This window comes from Macaca fascicularis, chromosome 7, assembly GCF_037993035.2.
Source record: "Macaca fascicularis isolate 582-1 chromosome 7, T2T-MFA8v1.1".
Taxonomy (NCBI): Eukaryota; Metazoa; Chordata; class Mammalia; order Primates; family Cercopithecidae; genus Macaca; species Macaca fascicularis.
In genome coordinates, this window is record NC_088381.1 from 105,604,788 (window position 1) to 105,632,567 (window position 27,780).

General features: G+C 37.1%; 1 protein-coding gene across 3 annotated transcripts in view; it reads left to right on the forward strand.

Annotated features, from left to right (window-relative positions):
- The window catches only part of TTC6 (tetratricopeptide repeat domain 6), a 217,927-nt gene that overhangs the window by 151,287 nt on the left and 38,860 nt on the right, over positions 1-27,780 (forward strand). The window contains exons 15-22 of one of the 3 annotated variants that reach the window (XM_005561122.4): positions 715-887; positions 2,739-2,875; positions 11,058-11,227; positions 14,144-14,264; positions 15,689-15,839; positions 18,664-18,746; positions 19,690-19,766; positions 20,186-20,346. In XM_005561122.4, coding sequence (XP_005561179.3) covers positions 715-887; positions 2,739-2,875; positions 11,058-11,227; positions 14,144-14,264; positions 15,689-15,839; positions 18,664-18,746; positions 19,690-19,766; positions 20,186-20,346 — 1,073 coding nt within the window. Of the gene's footprint in view, positions 1-714; positions 1,058-2,738; positions 2,876-11,057; positions 11,228-14,143; positions 14,265-15,688; positions 15,840-18,663; positions 18,747-19,689; positions 19,767-20,185; positions 20,347-27,780 lie in introns of those variants that run through there. The other 2 variants (XM_073998506.1, XM_073998505.1) reach the window with 2 other exon arrangements.

The following is a 27,780-nucleotide window of genomic DNA, read 5'->3' on the forward strand; positions in this document are numbered from 1 at the left end:
ACATACCCATAAAATAAAACATGAGCTTAATAAATGATTTTTGACCCGTGTTGATCGCTGCTAAAAGTCCATTAAGTTTTGTGTTATCACAGCCTAACTTTTTACTATGATGATTAAAGGATTATGAAAAAACATTTTAGACATATGGAAAGGTAAAGAGTAATTTTTGTTACTTCAAATTGAAAGTACTTTTAACCACAAATGAGCATTTATCCAGCCTTTGAGAACAAATTTGGCATTGTCAAAATAAAAATTAAATGAAATGGGTCAAGGCACAGTGACTCACGCCTGTAATCCCAGCACTTTGGGAGGCTGAGGTGGGCGGATGACATGAGCCCAGCAGTTTGAGACCAGCCTGGACAACATGGTGAGCCCCCGTGTCTATAAAAAAATATACAAAAATTAGCTGGGTGTGGTGGCATGCATCTGTAGTTCCAGCTATTTATTAGGCTGATGTGGGAGGATTGCTTGAGCCCTGGAGGTCGAGGCTGCAGTGAGCCATGATTGTGCCACTGCACTCCAGCCTTGGTGACAGGAGAGCCTGCCTAAAAAAATAAAATAGAATAAAATAAGATAAACTAATAGTTAAGAAAATGTAATAGAGAAAAATTATTTTGACTACATTTTTTGGAGGGAGAGGGATTAATCTTTTAAAATTTTCATAGTGAATGAAAGGATTATAACTCCAAATTTTATCTTTTTAATTTTCTTTAGAGGCATATTTGTCAAAGGCAGAAATTTACAGGGGAAAAAAAGACGTAACTATGGCAATTCTAAATTATACCCAGGCAATTAAATGCAGGCCCACAGATGCTGACATCTATTTCAGGAGGGGTGAGATGTATGAAATAGCAAACAAAGTACTGGCCATTGATGACTTTTCTAAAGTAAGTCTTATCACATATAATTCTACCATTTATATAGTTTAGATTGCGATATCCTCATGCAAATAGTACAGCAAATTTTTGAAGATCTTTTCATATATATTATATAATCAAAATTGATTTGTTATAGGTTAGGAGCTAGAGTTTTCATTACTGGAATTTATATTAACACTGTGTTAATTATTATTTTTTAAATTGTGAATGAATGAATTTACATCAGAATTGGACGTGGAGGCCTTGAGATAACATGTAGAGGGGACCAGCTTTTCCAGCTGCCTCCTCTGGAGCCATGCTACAGTGGTTAAAGAAGCCTTTGAAAATTGCTTCTTACCTTTAAACATTAAAGAAAAGTATTTTCTACTTTTTAACTCTTGAATAACTGATTCTTTTCTGCAGGGAACCTATCTGCTCTCAAAGAAGCTGTGCTTACTGGTTTGTTCATACATTCATTCATTCATTTGTTCACTTGCAAGTATTTATTTACTAAGGCAGTATTACAAATTATGATATTAAGGCATTGTTACAAATTGTGGTAAGTACTATGAAGGAAATAAGGATGGTGGGAGAGTAACTTATGTTTAGGAGATGTCAGAGAATTGAGGAAATGAACTTTTTTTTTTTTTTTTTTTTTTTTTTTTTTTTTTTTTTTGAGACAGAGTCTCACTCTGTCGCCCAGGCTGGAGTGCAGTGGCGTGATCTTGGCTCACTGCAAGTTCCGCCTCCCGGGTTCACGCCATTCTCCTGCCTTAGCCTCCCAAGCAGCTGGGACTACAGGCACTGTGTTAGCCAGGATGGTCTCGATCTCCTGACCTTGTGATCTGCCCGCCTTGGCCTACCAAAGTGGTGGGATTACAGGCATGAGCCACGGTGCTGGACCAGGAAATGAACTTTTAACTGAATCGTAGTCAAGGCAAAATATTCCCCTTATTGCAGTACAGTTCTAACTCTGATCTCCTGACTTTAAACTCCAAATTCTTATTCCTTACTGCAATTTAGAATTTAGAAGCAATTATTTAAATAATTTAACTTTCCATGTTCCCAACTGCCCTATTTATGAATCCATGACATCCACTTGACATTTTTCTGCTTGAGGAGAATATTACATGTTTTGTTAACTTCTGGTCTAGAAATGACCAAAAAGCTCTTTTGAAGATGCTGAAATTGTTAGATTATCTATTCTCTTTGTTTCCCCTATCCTGCACCAATAGTTCAGAAATAGAGTAATGCAGCACACTGAGATCAAACAAAATTTGAAATCTTTAGGATTTTTTTTTTTATTTGAAAGATATTTGGTCATCACCTTTGTGCTTCAATTCTTTTCTACTAACAATAGGTGAAGAGCTTTATAACTGATATATGATTTAGTCTGTTCCCTCTATTACTTTGTATGTCAATGTAAAATGAATGAGCCATGCCAGTACCAGTTCAATTCTCTTCCCTATTTTAATGGCTAGATTAATCTATATTTTATGTGATTGAATCAGCCTTGATGTAGTCTAATATGTTACGTCTTTAATTAGGATAAAATGCTGAGATAGATCCAATGAACTCCATTCTAGTTGAACAATTCACTTATGAATTTTTATCAGCAAAAGTTTCAGTGAGCAGAAGCCTGGGCTTCCTGTATATGCTGTTTTTTTTCCTCCTAAAAAATATTCCCTCTCTAGAATTCGATGATGGAAAAAATCTCCTAAAGGTATGTTCTTTAGCTACCACTCTGAAAATTCTGACATCTTCAGATGGTTTGCTTTTATTAACCTGAAGTTAAAAACATAGTTTTAGATCACTTATGTGATTATATACTTCGTTTTTTTTCATTTTGTGATGTTTATGTACCTCCCCCTGTCCCTGTAGTGTATTTTTTATGATCCCAAAAGAACAGATGCATTACTGAAACGTGGGCTGTTTTATTATGAAAATGAAAACTGGTTTGCAGCCATAGAGGATTTCACAGCCTTGTTAAATATAGATCACCAAAATTCTCAAGCAAGGTAAGAATGATTTTAGATGTCGTTTTTGAAATTATTACTATTATTTGAAATACATTTTCAGAACAGAAAATTGCTTGAAATATATCAGACAGCTCTTTAAAAACAATGAATCAATTTTCAGTGCCATCAATAAATGAAAAACCCTTGCCTACAACCTAATGGTGTGGGTCATTTAATAGGCATAAATGACAATTTAAAATTGTTTCGTTTGCATTTCCTAAATACTAGTTGCATTATCAATTTCTAAAGCATTGCCTACCACCTTGCATCTCTTCTTCATATCCTTTGTACTTTGAGCACAGAAAACTATTCATACATTTTCTTGCAGTATCTTTTGTTTACTTATTTATAGAGAAGGAGTCTCACGCTATCACCCTGTCTAGGGTGCAGTGACGCAGTCATGGCTCACTGCAGCCTCAACCTCCTAGGCTCATGCGATCCTCCCACCTCTTCCTCACAAGTAGCTAAGACTACAAGGTTGTGCTGCCACAGCCTGTTAATTTTTCAATTTTTTTTGTGGAAATGGGATCTTGCCTTTTTGCCTAGGTTGTTTTTGAACTCCTGGCTTCAAGGGATGTACTATCTTATTGTATTGTATATTAAACTTTGTGCATTGTGCAGTTTTCATTTGCACATAGTATAGTTTCCATTTTGTTGCTTTTCTTTTAGTCTAAATTTTGTTTTGAAATGGTTTAAAATATGTATATAATCATGTCTACTCATCTTTTCACTTGCAGTTTTTAATTTTAAATCATTTTTAAAATATTATTTTATTTTACTTTAAGTTCTGGGATACATGTGCAGAACATGCAGGTTTGCTAGATACACATGTGCCATGGTGGTTTGCTGTACCCATCAACCTGTCATCTAGGTTTTAAGGCCCGATGCATTAGGAATTTGTCCTGATGCTCTCCCTCCCCTTGCCCCCGACCCCTGACAGGCCCTGGTGTATGGTGTTCCCCTCCCTGTGTACATATGTTCTCATTGTTCAACTCCCACTTATGAATGAGAACATCCGGTGCTTGGTTTTCTGTTCCTGTATTAGTTTGCTGAGAATGATGGTTTCTAGCTTCATCCATGTGCAAAGGACATGAACTCATTCTTTTCTCTTTCTTTCTTTCTTTCTTTCTTTCTCTTCTTTCTTTTTTTCTTTCTTTCTCTTTCTTTCTTTCTTTTTCTTCTTCCTTCCTTCCTTCCTTTCTCTCTCTCTCTTTCTCTCTTTCTTTCCCTTTCTTTCTTTCTTTCTTTCTTTCTTTCTTTCTTTCTTTCTTTCTTTCTTTCTTTCTTTCTTTCTTTCTTTCTTTCTTTCTTTCTTTCTTTCCTTCCTTCCTTCCTTCCTTTCCTTCCTTTCCTTCTTTCTTTCCTTCTTTTTCCTTCCTTCCTTCCTTCCTTTCTTTCTTCCTTCCTTCCTTCCTTCCTTTCTTCCTTCCTTCCTTTCTTTCCTTTCTTTCCTTTCTTTCCTTTCTTTCCTGAGACAGAGATTCGCTCCTGTTACCCAGGCTGGAGTGCAATGGCATAGTCTCAGCTCACTGCAACCTCTGCCTCCTGGGTTCAAGCGATTTTCCTGCCTCAGCCTCCCGAGTAGCATCCGCCACCACACTTGGCTAATTGTTGTATTTTTAGTAGAGACAGGGTTTAACCATGTTGGCCAGGCTGGTCTCGAACTTCTGACCTCAGGTGATCCGCCCACCTTGGTCTCCCAAAGTGCTGGGATTACAGGCGTGAGCCACCATGCCCAGCCTGGACTCATTCTTTTTTATGGCTGCATAGTATTCCATGGTGTATATGTGACACATTTTCTTTATAAGTCTATAATTGATGGGCATTTGGGTTGGTTCCAAGTCTTTGCTATTGTAAATATTGCTGCAGTAAACATACGTGTGCATGTGTCATTATAGTAGAATGATTTATAATCCTTTGGGTATATACCCTGTAATGGGATTGCTGTATCAAATTGTATTTCTGGTTCTAGATCCTTGAGGAATCGCCACACTGTCTTCCACAATTGTTGAAGTAATTTACACTCCCACCAACAGTGTAAAAGCATTCCTACTTTTCCACACCCTCTCCAGCATCTGTTGCTTCCTGACTTTTTAATGATCAGCATTCTAACTGGCATGAGATGATACCTCACTGTGGTTTTGATTTGCATCGATGAGCTTTTTTTCATATGTTTGTGGGCCGTGTAAATGTCTTCTTTTGAGAAGCGTATGTTCACCTTCTTTGCCCACTTTTTGATGTATTTCTTTTTTCTTGTGAATTGGTTTAAGTTCCTTGTAGATTCTGGATATTAGACCTTTGTCAGATGAATAGACTGCAAAAATTTTCTTCCATTCTCTAGGTTGCCTGCTCATTCTGATGATAGTTTCATTTGCTGCACAGAAGCTCTTTCATTTAATTAGATCCCATGTAGCTATTTTAGCTTTTGTTACCATTGCTTTTGGTGTTTAAACATGAAGTCTTTGCCCATGCCTGTGTCTTGAATGGTATTGCCCTGGTTTTCTTCTGGGATTTTTATGGTCCTAAGGTGTAAGGAAGGGGTCCAGTTGTAGTTTTCTGCATATGGCTAGCCAGTATTCTCAACACCGTTTATTAAATAGGGAATCTTTTCCCCATTGCTTATGAGTGTCAAGTTTGTCAAAGATCAGATGGTGGTAGATGTGTGGTGTTATTTCTGAGGCCTCCGTTCTGTTCCATTGGTCTATATATCTGTTTTGATACTGGTACCATGCTGTTTTAGTTATGGTAGAATTGTAGTAAAGTTTGAAGTCAGGTAGCGTGATGCCTCCAGCTTTGTTCTTTTTGCTTAGAATTGTCTTGGCAATGTGGGCTCTATTTTGGTTCCATATGAACTTTAGAGTAGTTTTTTTCAATTCTGTGAAGAAAGTCATTGATAGCTTGATGGGGATCGTATTGAATCTATAAATTTCCTTGGGCAGTATGGCCATTTTAACGATATTGATTCTTCCTATCCATAAGCATGGAATGTTCTTCCATTTGTTTGTGTCCTTTTTTATTTGTTGAGCAGTGGTTTGTAATTCTCCTTGAAGAGGTCCTTCACACCCCTTGTAAGTTGGATTCCTAGGTATTTTATTCCTTTGAAGCAACTGAGAATGGGAGTTGACTCATGATTTGGCTCTCTGTTTGTCTGTTATTGGTGTATAGGAATGCTTGTGATTTTTGCACATTGATTTTGTATACTGAGACTTTGCTGAAGTAGCTTATCAGCTTGAGATTTTGGGCTGAGACGATGGGGTTTCCTGAATATACAATCATGTCATCTGCAAACAGGGACAATTTGACTTCCTCATTTTCTAATCGAATACCCTTTATTTCTCTCTCTTGCCTGATTGCCCTGGCCAGAACTTCCAACAATATGTTGAATAGGAGTGATGAGAGAGGGCATCCCTGTCTTGTGCCAGTTTTCAAAGGGAATACTTCCAGTTTTTGCCCATTCAGTATGATATCGGCTGTGGGTTTGTCATAAATAGCTCTTATTATTTTGAGATATGTTCCATCAATACCAAATTTATTGAGAGTCTTTAGAATGCGGGGCTGTTGAATTTTGTCAGAGGCCTTTTATGCATCTATTGAGATAATCATATGGTTTTTGTTTTTGGTTCTGTTTATATGATGGATTACGTTTTATTGATTTGCCTATGTTGAACCAGCCTTGCATCCCAGGGATGAAGCCCACTTGATCATGGTGGATAAGCTTTTTGATGTGCTGCTGGATTCGGTTTGCCAGTATTTTATTGAGGATTTTTGCATCGATGTTCATCAGGAATATTAGCCTAAATTCTCTTTTTTTGTTGTGTCTCTGCCAGGCTTTGGTATCAGGATGATGCTGGCCCCATAAAATGAGTTAGGGAGGATTCCTTTTTTTTTTTTTTATTGATTGTAATAGTTTCAGAAAGAATGGTACCAGCTCCTCTTTGTACCTCTGGTAGAATTCAGCTGTGAATTCATCTGGTCCTGGACTTTTTTTGGTTGGTAGGCTCTTAATTATTGCCTCAATTTCACAGCCTGTTATTGGTCTATTCAGGAATTCAACTTCTTCCTGGTTTAGTCCTGGGTGGGTGTGTGTGTCCAGGAATTTATCCATTTCTTCTAGATTTTCTTGTTTATTTGCACAGAAGTGTTTATAGTATTCTCTGATGGTAGTTTGTATCTCTGTGGGATCGGTAGTTATATCCCCTTTATCATTTTTTATTGCATCTATTTGATTCTTATCTCTTTTATTCTTTATTAGTCTTGCTAGTGGTCTATCAATTTTATTGATCTTTTCAAAAAACCAGCTCCTGGATTCATTGATTTTTTGAAGGATTTTTTGTGTCTCTGTCTCCTTTAGTTCCGCTCTGATCTTAGTTCTATTTTCTCTCTTCTGCCAGCGTTTGAATGTGTTTGCTCTTGCTTCTCTAGTGACTTTAATTGTGATGTTAGGGTGTCAATTTCGATCTTTCCTGCTTTCTCTTGTGGGCATTTAGTGCTATAAATTTCCCTCTACACACTGCTTTAAATGTGTCCCAGAGATTCTGGTATGTTGTGTCTTTGTTCTCATTGGTTTCAAAGAACATCTTTATTTCTGCCTTCATTTCGTTATACACCCATTAGTCATTCAGGAGCAGGTTGTTCAGTTTCCATGTAGTTGAGCAGTTTGGAATTAGTTTCTTAATCCTGAGTTCTAGTTTGTTTGCACTGTGGTCTGAGAGACAGTTTGTTATAATTTCTCTTCTTTTATATTTGCTGAGGAATGCTTTACTTCCAACTATGTGGTCAATTTTGGAATAAGTGCGATGTGGTGCTAAGAATGTATATTCTGTTGATTTTGGGTGAAGAGTTCTGTAGATGTCTATTAGGTCTGCTTTGTGCAGAGCTGAGTTCAATTCCTGGATATCCTTGTTAACTTTCTGTCTTGTGGATCTGTCTAATGTTGACAGTGGGGTGTTAAAGTCTCCCATTATTATTGTGTGGGTGTCTAAGTCTCTTTGTAGGTCTCCAAGGACTTGCTTTATGAATCTGGGTGCTCCTGTATTGGGTTAATATATATTTAGGATAGTTAGCTCTTCTTGTTGAACTGATCCCTTTACCATTATGTAATGGCCTTCTTTGTCTCTTTCGATCTTTGTTGGTTTAAAGTCTTTTTTATTAGAGACTAGGATCGCAACTGCTGCTTTTTTTTTGTTTTCCATTTGCTTGGTAGATCTTCCTCCATCCCTTTATTTTGAGCTCTGCATGTGAGATGGGCCTCCTGAATATAGCACACCGATGGGTCTTGACTCTTTATCCAATTTGCCAGTCTGTGTCTTTTAATTGGAGCATTTATCCCAGTTACATTTAATGTTAATATTGTTATGTGTGAATTTGATCCTGTCATTGTGATGTTAGGTGGTTATTTTACTCATTAGTTGATGCAGTTTCTTCCTAGCATCGATGGTCTTTACAATTTGGCATGCTTTTGCAGTCACTGGTACTGGTTGTTCCTTTTCATGTTTAGTGCTTCCTTCAGGATCTCTTGTAAGGTAGGCCTGGTGGTGATGACATCTCTCAACACTTGCTTGTCTGTAAAGGATTTTATTTCTCCTTCACTTATGAAGCTTAGTTTGTCTGAATATGAAATTCTGGGTTGAAAATTCTTTTCCTTAAGAATGTTGAATATTGGCCCCTACTCTCTTCCGGCTTGTAGAGTTTCTGCCGAGAGATGTGTTGTTAGTCTTATGGGTTTCCCTTTGTGGTAACCCGACCTTTCTCTCTGGCTGCCCTTAACATTTTTTCCTTCATTTCAACTTTGGTGAATCTGACAATTGTGTGTCTTGGAGTTGCGCTTCTCGAGGATTATCTTTTTTTGTGGCGTTCTCTGTGTTTCCTGAATTTGAATGTTGGCCTGCCTTGCTAGGTTGGAGAAGTTCTCCTGGATAATATCCTGAAGAGTGTTTTCCAACTTGGTTCCATTCTCCCCCGTCACTTTCAGGCACACTAATCAGACGTAGATTTGGTCTTTTCACATAGTCCCATATTTCTTGGAGACTTTGTTCATTTCTTTTTACTCTTTTTTTCTCTAAATTTCTCTTCTCACTTCATTTCATTCATTTGATCTTCAATCACTGATACCCTTTCTTCCAGTTGATCGAATTGGCTACTGAAGCTTGTGCATGCGTCATGTTCTCATGCCATGGTTTTCAGCTCCATCAGGTCATTTAAGGTCTTCTCTATACTGTTTATTCTAGTTAGCCGTTTGTCTAATCTTTTTTCAAGGTTTTTAGCTTCTTTTGATGGGTTCGAACATCCTCCTTTATCTTGGAGAAGTTTATTATTACCGATTTTCTGAAGCCTTCTTCTCTCAACTCTTCAAAGTCATTCTCCATCTAGCTTTGTTCCGTTGCTGGCAAGGAGCTGTATTCCTTTGGAGGAGAAGAGGTGCTCTGATTTTTATAATTTTCGGCTTTTCTGCTCTGGTTTCTCCCCATCTTTGTGGTTTTATCTACCTTTGGTCTTTGATGATGGTGATGTACAGACGGGGTTTTGGTGTGGATGTCCTTTCTGTTTGTTAGTTTTCCTTCTAACAGTCAAGACCCTCAGCTGCAGTTCTGTTGGAGTTTGCTGGAGGTCCACTCGAGACCCTGTTTGCCTGGGTATCACCAGTGGAGGCTGCAGAATCGTAAATATTGCAGAACAGCAAATGTTGCTGCCTGATCATTCCTCTGGAAGCTTCGTCTCAGAGGGGCACCTGGCTGTATGAGGTGTCAGTCATCCCCTACTGGTTGATGCCTCCCAGCTACTCGGGGGTCAGGGACCCACTTGAGGAGGCTTTCTGTCCATTCTCAGATCTCAAACTCCATGCTGGGAGAACCACTACTCTCTTCAAAGCTGTGAGACACAGACGTTTAAGTCTGCAGAAGTTTCTGCTGCCTTTTGTTCAGCTATGTTCTGCCCCCAGAGGTTTAGTCTACAGAGGCAGGCAGACCTCCCTGAGCTATGGTGGGCTCCACCCAGTTTGACCTTCCTGGCTGCTTTGTTTACCTACTCAAGCCTCAGCAATGGCAGGCGCCCCTCCTTCAGCCTCCTGCAGCCTTGCAGTTCAATCTCAGACTGCTGTGCTAGCAGTGAGCGAGGCTCTGTGAGTGTGGAACCCTCCGAGCCAGGAACAGAATATAATTTTCTGTTGTGCCGTTTGCTAAGACTGTTGGAAAAGTGCAGTATTAGAGTGGGAGTGATCCGATTTTCCAGGTGCCATCTGTCATGGCTTCCTTTGGCTAGGAAAGGGAATTCTCTGACCCGTTGCACTTCCCAGGTGAGGCAATGCCTCCTCTGGCTTTGGCTCACGGTCTGTGGGCTGCACCCACTGTCCTGCATCCACTGTCTGTCAAGCCCCAGTGAGATGAACCTGGCACCTCAGTTGGAAATGCAGAAATCACCCGTCTTCTGCGTTGCTCACACTAGGAGCTATAGACTGGAGCTCTTCCTATTCAGCCATCTTGCAACCTCCCACTATTTTTGTTTCTTCTAAGTAGGCAACCTAGTAGCTTCTTTCTTCTATTTTTCCTTGTCATCTTTATTTTATTTCTAACAATGGATATGCTTCACATTATTAACTAACTGAAAATGAGTTTTTTAGCATAGATCTAAGTCAGTGATAATTTCAAAATTGGAGTCAGAAGTTAATGATAAAGGAATCCAGTTTACACAACTAACGCAATAGCTTTCATCCATGAAAGAGCAGACTCTCACATATTTGGATGTATCTTCAAGACCCAGAGAAAAATCTTCTAAAACTTCTACTCACTAGGGCCCATGTTCTGCAAAATGGATCAATTTGTTTTTCTAGGGAGCAATTTTGTATAAATTAGTGCTTAATACATTTTGGGAAATGAATAAATAATAAATATAATGCTTATTTTATTGACATACCTCAATGAGAAATGTAAGAAATGAAATTAGTAAGCATATAATTAATATGTAGAATGTACCTAATAAGCATATAATTATGTATACAATAAAGTGTCCTTCAATTTATAAAAAGTTTGTATCATTTTTACTGTTAACTTCATGACTAAACTCTCTTGTGAAGCAAGGAGAAACATTTACAAATTGTTATTCAAATATAAAATTAGTTGTACAGGTTTACCAAAAAGAGAAAATGTATACTTTACAATACTTGTTAAAACAAATCTTTTTTTCCTAGGACATACCGAGGGATTGCATATGTTAAACGGAAATTTTACAAAGAAGCAACTCAAGATTTTTCTGCTGCAATTCACTTAGATCCTAATAACTGGTTAGCATTGTATTATCGAGGTTGCTTATTCAGAAAGAGTAACCCTTTTAGAGCGCTACAGGATTACAGTGTTTCAGGTACTTTGCCTTCAATTACATGTATGTAGCAATCTGATCTGAGATTCAACAGCTCAGTTTCATAGTGGTGAATGGTAAAGTGGGGCCACTAATGTAATAAGTATACTACTATATACTAATATACATTATAAGTATATATTACATGAGCTTATACATTTTAATATTCTTATATAGATATACAATATATGAATATATAGCTATAATGGTTTAGTTATAAGTGTTTCTAATATGCCCGTTGTGTGTGTGTGTGTGTGTGTGTGTTAACTGTGGCAAGGGGAGAATGTGACATCAAAGAAATCTCTTTCTATAATATACTGGGTTCTAAAGACTTTTCTGGAAACCCAGGCCTGTTTCCTAGTCAGCTTTCTAAAATGGCAGTAAATTGTCCTGGTGGGCTGTGTCCTGCTCCATAGGCTCAGCCCAAGAGATTTGTCAAATTCAGCGTTTTTAACCCATAAACTAAAAATAGGTTTTGGGAATCCTTAGTAGCTAAGGACACCAACAGCTAAAAATGGCCATTTCTGTGTTACCCTCAATCAGCACACTCCTGGTTTATGCATGTGGCCAGCACATTTGGTGAGCATAGAGTCAGTGCTCAGTAAACAGACTCCAACAGAATGAATGAGCTCATCCTGACTGATGAAATCCAGCCTGAGTCTAACGCTCCAGATATGCCTGTGTTCACCTGGGTGCGAAGTTCTAGAATCCCATCATTGTAGATTAGACGGTGTCTAGAGATGAAGAGACAACTAGATTTCCACAGGGAAGAAGAGCTAAGGTGATGGTTACTTGATTGTCTTAAGTCCATTTGCCTTCTGAGGTCACCCTTCTCATTAATGTTAAAATAAAATAACTCAAATTTCATTCTGTGTATTGAGAGGAGTCTAGTGTCCTCCCCTCTATTTCCAAGGATTCTTGGGAAAGGGGCCTGAGGATTTCTGTCTAATTCTTTCGTCATCTTTGAGTCCAGTTTCAGCTTTTGGCTGGATTCCCCATCTTTGCTCACCCTCACTTCTGTGGCTACTGTTCTCTTGGCTTTGCTTTTTACCAGGTCTGTCCTTCATTCCCCAGTATAACATCAACACAAACATGTTGTGTCTACTAATCTGTTACTGAATGCTTTAGGGTTCAGAAGATAAATTTAGCACAGGTAACTTAAATTTGAAGATCAAACCACCCCCATTTTTAGAAGTTTATCTGACTCTGTCAGCCCTATCCATCTACCACTGGCCAAATCCCTTTCTCTCTGGTCTTCCTGTAAAGGCTTCTTTCTTATATTTCCCTCTTATACAAGTTTTGGGCTTCTCATGAACTCCTCTCCCCACTTCTAGGCTATCACAATAATTGAACAAAATTCCTATTATTTAATTATCCAGAGCAGACAAACTTGATTTCAGCCTCAATCCTTTCCTACCAGATAGCCCAAGGAGTTTTATCGCCCACAACAAAAAAGGACTCTCAAGATATTTTGCTAAGCTAGTAATAATAATAATAATAATAATAATAATAATGATATCTAACATTTATTGGGCATTTTGCTACTTGCAAAGTGCTTTTTAAAGTGCCAAATAAGAAGTATCTCAATATTCAGAGTAATACTAGGAGCTCGGTACTATTTTCATTCACATTTTACTGATGAGAAAGCCACAGCACAGAGAGGTTAAATGATATTTTTTTCCTTTTTCTTAAGAATCATTTTTTTATTATTATTATTTGTTAAGAGCAACCATCCAAACTGCAGCTGATTTTTCAATTGCTAGTCAATCATACCGTGAACTGAGCAGTTAGATTTTCTTCAAGTGATACCAGTCATGTGCCACATAATGATGTTTCAGTCAAAAATGCACTGTATATACTATGGGTAAACCTGATATACGTATATACATATGTAACATATACCATCTAGGTTTGTGAAAGTACACTCTATGATGTTTGCACAATAAAGAAATCCCCTAATAATGCATTTCTAGAACATATCCCTACTGTTAAGTCGTGCATGACTGTATTTACTTAATCTTTATGATCATTGCTGACACTAACTATACTTCCCTAAATTTAGTACTGTGAATATTTTTGTCTTAGACTGTAAACATTATGCACATTTTGGCAAAACTTTCCATCTTAAGGCAGAATGGCATGAGAAGCTTTAAAGATATGTGTCAAAACTTGTGGAAACCCCATCTAATTCACTAACATGTTTTGAAAGTGAAGGGGCAATCAGTAGGCGAGAGACATGAGATGACCTCTAGACTGGTTACTGATGAGAGTCACACACCTAGAGTACTGAGAGGAGGTTCTTTTTCTCCCTTCCATTATTTGGGATGTGCATCCTGGATAGTTGTTATTTGGGATGTGCATAGTCAAGCCATCTGCCTTACCTCCAAGCTCTGCTTGCCTTGGTGTAGCCTCTTTGCTTGTCCATCCTGGTTTGTGTGTAAGCCTGACCTCTGCTTTCTGCCTTCAGGACTAGTAACCAAGCCTGTTCTTGGCCAGTAACGATGGCTTCCTGATAAAATCAGGCCATCAAGGGTCATGTCACCCTTCTGACTGGAGTTGGATTCTAGGCCAGTCTTTGCCACTGACTGTCATATCATGACGGTGGTCAATGTACTTACCGCCTTTGGACTTTAATCTCCTCACCTATACAGTGAGTGGACTATGCTAGATTCCGATCAGGGTTTAGTTCAGCTCTAATGAGTTTGTGAACCACAATTGCCACATTGTTACTAATAAATACATTTTAATGTACAATACTATTGTTTAACTTACCAAACAAGTACACTCATCATAGATATGTTTCTATTTTATATAATGTTAAAAAAAGAGAATAAGCAATAGGAAGGTTACAGACTAAAATATAATTTACATATGGTTATTTTAGAACCTGAATGAAATACATTTTTTTAAATTTTTAAGCACTCATAAATGATGGCTATGAGAATCTTGGTTGTTTTCTACATCGGGGAATAGTCTATGCACATCTAAAACTTTGGTTGCTGGCAATTTGTGACTTTGAAACTGTTATTTCTCTAGAAAGGTACGTTTTCCTTTTCATATTTATTGATTTCACTTTTGTAAAAAATTGAAAACCTAAAATGGGAGAAAAAGTTTCTTTCCCCTAATCGTTGATAACCTAGAAAAAGTGAGACACTTATAAAGTCATCCTAGAATTAGAATACTACTTCTAAAAACAAGATTACTTCTAAAATAAAACCTGTTCTCAACAACTGTTTGCCTCGGGTGTTTTTGCAAATTTTAGAAGTTAAATGGGTTTGACAGGAGTTAAATCCATGGATAAGGAATCAATACTATTGAGGATTTTGGAGATGCCCAGGCTAGAGCTTTTTGAAATTAACTTCATGGAAAACTGTCATTAAGTTTTAAAATAATAAAAAAATTCTGCTTGGTATATGATTGCTATGGATAGCATACAACTCAATGGAAGGCAACCTTCTATTTAGAACTTCTGGCTTTGTTTTGTTTAGTAAAGCAAAATAAAAACACTAATACCATGTAGACCATAGGTTCAGGAAGAAATACAGACTGAAAGTTAAATGCACTAGTCAGAAAGACAAACTGTAAATCACAGATTTAATTAAAATTTCCCCTTTCTTCCAATGAAGCATTTGTGAAAAGGAAGGTGTCAGAAAGAGTAACTAATCATGTCAATTCCTTGCCAACCAGCAGATGGTTTGCTTAATCTATCCAAGGTAAACTTTGAATTTGACACAGGAAATTCGTGGAGCATGACTCCATAATGACCACAGTGGTTTTCTTTTGGACATTTTTGAGCCAGAAAGAAAAAGAAAAGAGTGTCAGTTTCAAAGAGACAGAAAACGGGAAGTAGGAACTTTGGTGTCTAGGCAAGGGGTCAGGGATTCTTTTAGACCAGATTATTGGATGGGTGGTTTTCTCATTTTGAAATAGTGGCATCAAACATGATAATTTCTAAGGTTATTTCTCTGCTGAAAATCATTTGATTCTAAGAGAGATAAATAACATTTATTTGATACAGAAAAGCTGTGTTAATATGTATGTGGAGAGGATTTTAACCCCAAGCCACCAAACCCTTGAATATGACTGTTTCTTACCGTCACTCATGGCCAATAGAACATAGCCTGAGGTAAAGACTCTTTAGTTGAGAAAAACTAAGCTTGTGACTCAAGATAACAGGAAAGTAAATCAAAGAAGAGTAAAGTTTTGCTAAAAGTCTAGGAGACTTCAGGAATTCTGTTCCTAGCTCAGACCCTAAAAACATTAATTCCCTCCTAAGGGTTTCATAAAGGTATTTATAGTTTTTCACAGAGAGCAGCTAATTTACTTTCCTTTGTAAAACATTAAAAAAAATACTCTGATGAATACTGATGCATCTATTTCATTCAGTTTATTCCTAATTGGAGAATATTTGGAATAATGAAAAATGTTTAACAAGATTTCACTTTCTCATTTTTTTTTTTTTAGAACTACTACTTTGGCTTATGTAAATATTGGCCTCATACATCTGCTATACCTGGATAACTACACGGAAGCCATTTGGCAATTTTCTGAGGCTATTAGAATTGATCCTTTATATATTCAAAGCTATCTTTGTCGAGCAGAAACCTATTTTAAGGTATTTAAGCCTTGAGAACCTTCATTTTTTTAAAAAAAAACGTTAATTTTCTGGATATTTGTTCAGCATAATTTTAATATATATATACATATTTTAGATAATTGTAGGGGCTAATGCATTTATAAACAATGTGTTAAGCTGATAGTTAACTCTAATTACTCATTTATAAAGCTTCTGCTTTCAAGGTGTACATTTTTATGTCTTTCACTTTTGCAAATAATACCTTTTTTTCTTTATTACAAAAGCATTATATATTTATTGCAGGTAATATATGCATGCAAATACAAATAAACTGAAAGCTATTATATATAATTTTATTCTCTAGGGATAGCTGCTCTAAACAATTTGAGTCTATGGTCCAATGTTTTGTGTGTGTGTGTGTGTGTACATACAGGTGAGTAGGTAGATTTATACAATGGGATCCATCCATAGAACGGGATACTGACCATTCATACTTCCCTTTAATTTTGTTTAATTTTTATAAGTTGTTTAAATTAAAAATAAATGTTATATGTCCCAGCTGTGACAAATTAAAACAGCACAATAAATAGGAAAAATCCTCTCCAATTCCAGCCAGATCTGATTTTCAGAGATAACGCTATAACTTTTGTCTCTACCCTTCAAAGTAGACACGCATTTCCTCCACTTCACCTCTAACTGCCCTGTCCAAATACTAGTTTCTCACCAGGATTTTCAAATAGCAGCCACAGTGATCTTGCCAAAACATGTCAGATTATTTCGTTTCTTTGCTCAAGCCCTTCAATAGCTTCCCTTGTGTTTAGAATAAAAGCTAAATTCTACAAAAGCCAAAGATCTGAAAGACCCCACAGGAACCATCTCCTAATTGCCTTTCTACCTTTGTCTCTTGTCTATGATGGTTTCAGCCAGGATAAACTAGGCTATGCTGGGGTTAAAAAAAAAAAAAAACCTTCAAAATTACTGTATTAAAACAAAGGTTTATTCCTGGCATACACTATATGTCCCTGGAGGATTGCCTGGAGGCTCTGCCCTCCATTGTCTACGTCTCAGGACCCAGTGTGACTAGAATCCCATTCAAAGTCCTTACTCTGCTGACGATGGAGGTGGGGACCCAGGGCAGGTTCAGTGTTGCCATTAGGTCATGTTAGCTCTTGACTCTGTCGGGGAAAGGATGGACATACTCATAGCGTGTGGTTCTTTTGCTTAACCTAACCCTGTTGATGAAGCCAAGACCATCTGTGGAAGTTGGAGTTTCTCTGAACACATAGAGAAATCAAAACACTAGCATGATAGCAAGGTGTAAGGATATAGTCAAAGGCTGTTCTGAGAGGCAAAAATCTCTATGCCGTAATGATTGAATAGTTTGTGGTGCATTCACACCATAGAATGTAACAGAGATGGTGACAAGAATAATAGAAGTATGCTAGCTGACTTGGAAGGGTTTCCATGAGATATTTTTGAGTTACAAAAGTAGGGCTCACAAAAGAGTGTGAAGTGTGTACAATACAATTCCATGTAAATAAAACAATTGTAAATAAACCCTTGTATATGTATGTACAAGAATACATACTCTCATTATGTGGGTTCATCCTCCAGGGTAAATCTAATCTAAGGTTGCCTGGTAGTGGTCTAATGTCTCTGGACCACAGGGAAGCTTGTAGAGATCTGAGAATGTGCCTCCATTTGTCTTAAGTCAGGGTTTCCTCAATGCATAGACATGTATGGTTGGTAGAACAGGTGTAGCAATGTGGACATATGACTATATGATTTATTAATTACACCATCCTGAATAGGGTTAGCTTAGGAAGCAGCAGGCCTGAAGTTCCACAGAAAATTTCCAATTTGTTTTAACAAATTTCAAACTTCTTCCTTTTCTGTTCCCTCTTTTGAGTCCATCCACCACTTCCTCCAAACATTTTTACCATCTCTACAGGTACTGCCTGCTTCCATGCACAAATTAGTTTTGTACATTTGCTTCTTTGCATCATTGTGCGATAACAATAAAAAAATTGGTTGGTTGTCCCAGGTTAATTTTGCTCTGGTCTGCAGAGTGCTCTGTTGTCAGTATTTCCAATGGTAGTTGATTTTGTCCCCAAATTTGTACAAATTCAGTTTCTGTGACCAATATTAAGGGAATGATTAATGTTTACTTTTCATTATATATTGATATTAAACAGATTACTTTTCATCATTTTTTTATTTTGTTATATTCATTCATTTACTTAATTTTTGTGCAGGCCTGTTCTTCCTCCCTTATTTTTAAGTGGAATATAGTTTTAGTTTTTATCTTACTGTCCTTTGCATGATACTTTATTTCTTAGTCTTTATTCTTATTATTGTTTTTGTCTAGACAGGGTCTCACTATGTTGACCAGGCTGGTCTTGACCTCCTGGCCTCATCAAGCGATTCTCCTGTCTCAGCCTCCCAAAGTGCTGGAATTAGAGGCCTGAGCCTGGCCTGTATGCTACTTGATTAAGATGGATCAGGTTAACTGAAAAAGTTGTTAGGGTTGAGGGAGAAAAACTGAAAGCTAAATGATAAAAGAGAACACAAACATGCACACAATCCAGAATGTATTATATAATCACATTTGTGTGAAATAGTATAAGTGGGTATGTATAATTATTATTCAAAATTAAAGATAGATTATTTTTAAAAACTAAGAGTATATCATAAATTTTTCTTTTCACTTCTCTGTAACCTATTTGCTTTGTTGATTCTTAAGAAAAACATGTATGTTAGGAGATGTACCTGCAAAATTTCTGTAGAAAGGGCGAGAGAATAAATATCAGAAAGGAAGCAACTGGTATTATTAGGAGCTAAGTTTCTGTTTATCACTCAACAGTTGCATAAATTGAAAAAGGCAGTAAATGAATTGTCTCGTGCTATCCACCTTCAGCCAGATGGAATCCAATTATACATAAGAAGGTATGAGCATAGAAACTGAATTTTTCCTGGGATAATTTAGCATCAGAGAAATTGAATGGGGATCTTCAGTTCCCTCTTGAACCTTTCAGACTCCCCATTTTACATTTAATCTCCCAGTAATTGCCATTTCCCCACCGGCAAGCCAGTTTGTTAAACTTTAAGATAGTTTATTACATAAGATAACCAGATTTTTCCCTTTGCTCTACCTCTGCATCAAAATATACCTGTTTAGTGTTTATGTTCTTTGAGACCTTTTTAAGCAACTAGTCATATAGTTATCACATATCTCATAAGAGTAAGGTAACATATTTTGAACAGTTGTTTTGATTATGTCCACAATCAAACATGAGCACGTGTACCAAACATAAACCTCCACTAATTCAGTGAAAAGAAATGACATATTGAATTTTATACCATTTCTACGGGTACTGCCTACTTCCATGCAGTATTTCAAATGTAGTAGAACTTTCTATAAAGATATCCTTTGCAAGTTATGAGTTATCACTATCAAAAATATAATCTTTTAAGGATTTATAGACCTGGGAAAATGGAATGAGACAATGCTTTACTGATAAGGGCTTGCTTTGTCCTTGAACCACATTTTAGCAATTTATGTAAATACCTCCTTCCTTGTATATGCCTTGAACTTTATCTTTTAATAATTTCTCAGCAAAAAGTATAACATTTTAAATACAGATAATTACAAAAAGAGATTTGGGTATTTTTCTTTCAGCGTTACATTTCCTAAGTTTCCTCATCACATCACTATGCTAATTGATGTATTTAGATTATACAAAATGTCTATAATTTTCACTTTTTTAATGCATACATAAGTAAATAAGAATAAATATATTGTAAAATTTTAAGTAACTGATTATAAGAAACTTTATTTTAGAAAGTTTATTTTTAGCTGCTTGGAATCAAAATCGATTATTTCTTCTAGAGGACAATATCTTCTTATGATGAAATGTTATGATCTTGCAAAGTTTACTATTTATCAAGTAGCAGAAATGGACAAAGGTAAATATAATTAATTATAACTTTTAAGAAATACTTCAGTATTTAAAATTTTTATGCTATTTTGCAATAGTTATGTATAAGTAGCATGAAGGATCCAATTGAAAATCAAATTAGATTTTGAAACTTTAGTTTTATACGTACATTGCCAATTAGTAAAATGATTCATAGCAGTGAATTTTGTGAGAGAGTTTTTTATGGGAAATATTAAGCTTACAATTTTTCTATTTTTTGTTTGTAATTGGAATGTCTTGTTGGTTACTGGTAGTAAATAAATCTTAGTATAATTTGTTAATTTTATAATTTGTTGATTTGTTAATTCATATTATAAAGACAAATTATTGAATTACTCCCTTAGAATAATTATATTCAAAATCCTTGATACTTGGCAAAGATATCGATAAACTTTCCTTCCCTTTTAGGTCTTATTGAGTTGAGTCCTATACAGCAAGCCCTCATTTATTCATTTTGTGAAAACCATGACAAGGCCATTGAGGTCTTGGAAGGAATCAGCTGGAATAGAGCTGAGATGACCATGTATGCTCTATTAGCAAAAGTTCAAATGAAGGCCAAGAGAACCAAGGTGAAAAGTCCTCTGAGTAATGTTTACTAAACCTATTAATGAAGTGTATATATTGTGCTTAGTATACCACTTCAAATATTTTTCACAAAATTAAGTCATACTATTTATTTATTTTTCTGTGAATTAACATTTGGGTTATTTTCTCTCTTTTTTTATTGCCCCCTCTTAAGAACAGGGCTGCCCTAAATATTCTTTTTCATGTATTCAGTCAGCATGTGGAGTAGTTTTCTAGGATATATTTCAAGGAGTGCAATTGGTGTTATATAGAGAATGTGAATGTTTAACTTTCAAGGAAATGACGCATTGTTTCATAGGGTGGTACCAATTTATTCTCCCACCCGAAGTGTAGGTGTATTCCTGTTCCTGTTGATCTGCATCTTTTATAGTAATTGATATTGTTAGGCTTTATTTTTGCCAATTTGGTGGATAAAAATTGATGTCTCGTGGTCTTAATTCACACTTCTCAGTTTGAGCATCAGGTTGAGAATCTTTTTATGTTTATAAGCCACTCATATTTCCTGTTCTATCAATTTGCTATACATATTTTTCATTTCTCTTGTTCTTATTGATTTTAGGTATTTAAGATATAAATTCTGTATACTAATCCTCAATTGTGTGCTGAGTATCTTCTTACAGTTTGTGGCTTGTGTTTTGTTTCTACGGTGTCTTCTGATGAACAGAACTTCTGAAGTTTAGTGTAGTTGAATATGTCTATTTTAAAATTTGTCATCAGGGCGTCTTTAAAAACATCTTGTTTAGGAAGCCCTTTTCTACTCCAAGGTCAAGATATTCTTCCCTATTTTCTTTGGAAAGTTTGAGTTTTTCTTTTTCCATTTAAGACCTTACTCTATCTTAAGATTATTCTTTTTTAGCATGAGAGAGTGATAAAATTTCAGTTTTCTCCATATGGGTATTTAAATGTTTCAGTAACATTTATTGAGATGTTCTTCTTAACCCAAAAATCTGCAGTGGTACATCTATCTTATTACAAGTTTTCACATATGTGTGGATCATGTGCTATTTTAGGTTCTCTGTTCTGTTCCTTTGGTCAATTTTTCTATTACTGGCCCAGTAGTACAATGTCTTAATTGCTATAACCTCATTGAAATTATTGATATCTGGTGGAGCAAGTCCCCACACCATATTCTTCTCTAGGAAACTCCTGGTTACTCTTCAGCATTTACTCTGCCATATATGTGTTAAATTTAGCTTGCCCAAGGTCCATTAAAAACTCTCTTGAAATTTTGAATCTTTAGATTATTTTAGGGAGAATTGACATCTTTATGATATTGAATTCTTTAGTTTATGATCATAATGATATATCTCCCCATTTATTTCACTTTTTCTTTTGAATAGATTTTACATATCCATTGCTAAAAATTTCCTAGTTTTCTAGGTTTTTTTCCCATAGTTTTTGCTGCTATTATAAAGGGTATCTTTTTTAAAAATGTTCTGTTTGCTGATGGCTTGTAGAAATGAAACTGATTTTTGAATACTTATCTACTAGCTGACCACCTTGCTGAACTTGCTTATTTCTGAAAATGTTTAGGTCTGTTCTTTTGGGTTCATAACTAGGAAAATATGTCATCTATAAATAATAATAGTTTTATTTTTTTCCTTTCTTTTTATGTATTCTGTTTCTTATTCTTGTCTAACTGTGCTGGCTAGAAACTCCAAGACAATACTGACTAAAAGTAGTGACAAAGACACCCTTATATTCTTCCAAATTTTAAAGGAAGTTTACCCCTAAGAATGAAGTTTGGGATTGATTTTTGTAGATAATTTAAACAAAGTAAAGGTTAAATAACCTTTCTGTTTCCATTTTGAATTTTATCACATTATTTTTCATCAGGTATTGAAACAATTATTATATTTTTATCCTTTAATATGCTAATGTAGCAGATTATATGTCACACATGAAATTAAGTAATCTATGACATTGTTTAGTATTAGACCAACCATGTATTCCTGGGTTAAACCAACTTGATCGGAATATATAATCTTTTTGTAGACATTGCTAAATTTGAGTTGCTTGTGAGGATCTTTGTGTCTATATTTATGAGTGAGATTAGTTTTGTGGGATTTGAGTATTGATCTTATAAGATTATTTGGAGAGTATTTCTTCTTTCTATTTAGTGAATGAGTTTGTCCAAAGATTGTAAGGATGTCTTCTTTGAAAGATTATTTAATGCTTTAATATCTAGTACATGACACACATTTAATAAACATTAGCCATTATTATTCCTATTTTTTTCTCCCTGGGCATTTTAAGACTTTTTATAGGCTTCATTCCATAAGCATTTAATCATGAGAAACTACCTTTAGTATGAAAACTAAAAAACCTTTATTTTTGCTCTCTTGACCTCTCCAGTTACTGGCTTTTTTCTCTTTACTCTGGCACAACCAAATCTTGCAAAATTGTTTATATCCCTTATCTTCATTTCCTCACTTTCCACTCATTCTGCTGCTCACCACAATCTGGTTTCTTTCCTCTTGGACACATGATAAAGTGACCCTCAACAAGTTGTGCGCTTGTGTGACCTTGAGTGTGAGTGGAACCTGTGACTTGCTTCTAACCAACAGAGTATGGGAAAGATGATAGGACGTCACTTCCATGATTATATTACGTTATGTAGTAGACTGGAGAGAGAAATTCCCTTCCTGGCCTTAAAAAAAACCAAAGAATTATACTATGAACTGCTTGTGGAGAGGGTATCATGGCGGGGAACTGCTGTGGCCTCATGGACCTCAGAACAATCTTCAGCCAATAGCCAATAAGAAGCCTGGACCCTCAGTCATGCAGCCATAAGAAAACGAAACCCACCAACAATCAGAATGAGCTTAAAAGAAGAGAAAAGAAGTTTTCAGATGAGAATGTAGCACAGTTGACACCTTGACTGAAGCCTGGTAAACCCTAAGCAAAGGACTCAGCTAAGCTATGCCCAGACTCCTGGCCCCTGGAAACTGTGAGATAAGAAATGTGTGTTGTTTTAAAGCATTCCGTTTGTGGTATTTTTTATTTTTTGCAGCAATAAGAAAATAATACAGATGGAGTGCCGCTATAACAAATACCTACAAATGTAGGAGCAGCTTTGGAATCAAGCAGTGGGCAGAGGCTGAAAGAATTTTGAGGAACATGACAGAAAAATCTTCAATCACCTCAAACAGACTGTTAGTAGATACCTGGTTTTTAAAGACACTAGCATTGAGGACTCTGAAGCAAATGAGCAACATGTTATTATTTTTATTTAGCAGTTCAAAGCTTAGTAAAATTTTCTCATATAGTTGTATGGAAAGCAGAACTAATAACTCAGAGCCTGGATACACAGCTAAGATAATTTCCAAGCAAGGTGTTGACAGTGCTGCCAGCTTTCTTTTTGCTTCTAATAGTAAAGTGTGAGAAAGGAGAGATAAGAACTGTTAAACAAAATAAACCAGGACTTGCTTATGTGGAAAATTTTCAACTTCTCCAGATGGCAAAAGAGGACAAAATTCACTATCAAGAGAAAAGGACAAGGTGTGGCTGGACAGCACTTTGCTAAGATCTTAGAAGGATCATGAGGGCAGAGTATTCAGTCACACTAGTTCTCTTTCCTTTCAAGAGATTAAGGACATGCCTTACAAATCTTCTTAACCAAACCAGAGGATCTCTAGAAGCTTAAGGGCATTGTCCCTCAGACATCTCAGCAGGAGGCCAAAGTAGAGAAGGAATTTTCTTGAAAATAGTGGATGTGGCTTTTGTCTAATGAAGTGAATCCCTGTGAAATCCATGGAAGATCCCCAGAGTTTTTAAGAGAATTATTTCTTTATAAACACTGATAATTTGGACTCAAACAGACAGAGTACAAAACGAAAGAAGGCTGTCAGACCTCAAAATCATTCTGGCAGGAAGTAGGTTAATAAAACAACTCAGCTGCAAACATGTACAACCTTTTATAAAAAAGGAAAAAGGACCCAGAAGGCAAGACTAAGAACCCACAGGATGACACTAAGGGCCATAAATGTTTTGAAACCTAATCAAGAGACTGAGCGTTTGCCCAAATGTGTTTCAGAACTGCCATGGACCAGTGGCTCATTTTAATCTCCCATTTTCCCCTTTTAAACCAGAATATCTGTGGATATTATTCTATGCCTATCTCACCATTGTACGTTGGGTGTTTTGGGGACAGATGCCTTGTCTCTTTAATTTCACAAGTTCACAGATGGAGAGAGAGCAATTGTGCCCCAGGAGTGGGACCTGGTGGATTTTACTTGAATGCCTCATCTAGACTTGGACCTGCTTTAAATGATGAAATTTTAGATGTTGAGCTGATGCAATAATGAGCTGAGACTTTGGGGGACCTTGGAATGGAGGAACGTATTTTGCATGTGGTAAGAATGTTGAATTACTGGGGGCCAGATCATTGGAGTCATCTGGTAGACACACTCTAAGATTATTATTATTATTATTATTATTATTTTGAGACAGAGTCTCGCTCTGTGGCCCAGGCTGTAGTGCAGTGCCGCGATCTCGACTCACTGCAAGCTCCGCCTCCCAGGTTCACGGCATTCTCCTGCCTCAGCCTCCCGAGTAGTTGGGACTACAGGTGCCCGCCACCACACCTGGCTAATTTTTTTGTATTTTTAGTAGAGATGGGGTTTCACCATGTTCGCCAAGATGGTCTCGATCTCCTGACCTCGTGATCCACCCGCCTTGGCCTCCCAAAGTGCTGGGATTACAGGCGTGAGCCACCGCACCTGGCCTCTAAGATTATTCTTAATCATACCCTATGTTACCTCCTCACCTTCCTTGAGTATGTGCAGGACCTGTGACTTGCTTCCAACCAATAGAATATGGCAAAATTGGTGGGGTGTTGCTCCATCAATTACGTTACAGTATATAAGACCTTCTTAGCAGAGTAAAGAGAGAGAGGTTCTCCTGCTGGCCTTGTTGTGACTTCCTGTGGAGAGAGTGATGTGGTGAGGAACTGTGGGCAACTGGGACCTGAGTGCAGCCAATAGCCAGCAAGCTGGTATCTCTTATTGTGGTTTTTATTTGCATCACACCAGTCAGAATGGTGATTATTAAAAAGTAAGGAAACAACAGATGCGGCCGGGTGCAGTGGCTCAAGCCTGTAATCCCAGCACTTTGGGAGGCCGAGATGGGCGGATCACGAGGTCAGGAGATCAAGACCATCCTGGCTAACACGGTGAAACCCTGTCTCTACTAAAAAATACAAAAATCTAGCCGGGCGAGGTGGCGGACGCCTGTAGTCCCAGCTACTCAGGAGGCTGAGGCAGGAGAATGGCGTAAACCCGGGAGTCAGAGCTTGCAGTGAGCTGAGATCCGGCCACTGCACTCCAGCCTGGATGACAGAGCGAGACTCTGTCTCAAAAAAAAAAAAAAAAAAAAAAAAAAAGAAAAAAGAAACAACAGATGTCGGCAAGGTTACAGAGAAATAGGAATGCTTTTATACTTTTCAACCATTGTGTAAGATGGTTTGGGATTCCTCAAAGACCTAGAGGCAGAAATACCATTTGACCCAGCGATCTCATTACTGGGTATATATCCAAAGGAATAAAAATCATTCTGTTGCAAAGATACATGTGTGTGTATGTTCCCTGTGGCACTATTCACAATAACAAAAATGTGGAATCAACTCAAATGCCCATCAATGATAGACCGGATAAAGAAAATGTGGTACATATACACCATGGAATACTATGCAGCCATAAAAAGTAACGAGATCATGTCCTTTGCAGGGACATTGACAGAGCTGGAAGCCATTATCCTCAGCAAACTAATGCAGGAACAGAAAACCAAACCCTGCATGTTGTAAGAGGGAACTGAACACTGAGAACACATGAACACAGAAAGGGGAACAAGACACACTGGGGCTTGTAGGAAGAAGGGTGGAGGGAGACAGAGCATTAGGAAAAATAGCTAATGCATGCTGGGCTTAATACTTAGGTGGTGGGTTGACAGGAGCAGCAAACCACCATGGCACACGTTTACCTGTGTAACAAACCTGTGCATCCTACATATGTACCCCGGTACTTAAAATTTAAAAAAAAAAAAAAAAAAAAAGAAGCTGGGGCTCTCAGTCCTGGAGTCTCAAGGAAATGAAGTCTGCCAACAACATGAATGAGCTTGGAAACTGATTCTCCCAGTCAAGTTTACAGAGGAGAATGTAGCTCAACTGACATATTGATAGCAGCTTTGTAGGACCTGGAGCAGAGGACGCAGTTAAGCCATGCCCAATCTCCTGACCTGTGGAAACTGTGAGGTGATAAATGCTTGTTACTATCATTTGCTAAACGTGTAGTAATTTGACTTGTAGTGATAGAAAATGAATGCACCTCTGGTTTGGAATCAAGCACTCTTGCTAACTTCATTGACTTGTTTTTTTTTCTTTTTCTTTTCTTTTCTTTTTTTTTTTTTTTTGAGATGGAGTCTTGCTCAGTCGTCCAGGTGGGAGTGCAGTGGCACAATCTCAGCTCACTGCAACCTCTGCCTCCTGGGTTCAAGCAATTCTCCTGCCTCAGCCTCCTGACTAGCTGGGATTATAGGCACGTACCACTATGCCCAGCTAATTTTTGTATTTTTAGTAGAGATGGGGTTTCACCATGTTGGCCAGGCTGGTCTTGAACTCCTGACCTTAGGAGATCCACTTGCCTGTGCCTCCCAAAGTGCTGGGATTACAGGTGTGAGCCACTGTGCCCGGCCTTCATTGGCTTTCTTATTGCAGATTCTGTGATCATTTCTCAGTATGGATCATGTCTACTCTTTTGTTCACATTTGGAGTTTTTGGTCTCTGTATTCTTTGAGGACTGCTTTTTTATATTTACTTTAATCTCCTCCTCCCGGCCTGTCCCCTGTGACTTTAGCTGGATACCTGATGTCACCATCAGCTACCCTCTTCCATCCAATAAATAGTGATGTTAATATAATAGTGATATTAGTGTGTGTATATATATATATATATATATTCTCTTGGTTCTAGTAATAAATAGTGATATATAGTATTTATATATACTATAGAAATATAGTAATAAATAGTGATGTTAATATGTATATATATTTTCTTGGTTCTACTTCCTAGATATTTCTCAAATCCACTTTCTTTCTTTATTTCTATAGCTATTATCCTGGTTTGGAACATATAATTAAAAAAATTTTTCTTGAATTATATAGCTGCATTGTTGTACTCTTCCAAGCTTTTATCCACACAGCAGCCACAGTACTTTCTGCAGACCATAAAGATGACTTATCTGCAAGCCTCTGCAGATGTCCCTCAGATGACACCATAAAGTAGTGAAAGAGAGAGAGATGGGGGAAGCAGGAGGAAGTGAAGATGTGTTCATTTTAATTTAAACGGGATGGAAGGCTTGAGTAGACAAGTTTTTTGGACTTAAGGAGTCAGTGAAGGGGCAGAAATCCAGACAAGGAAGGAA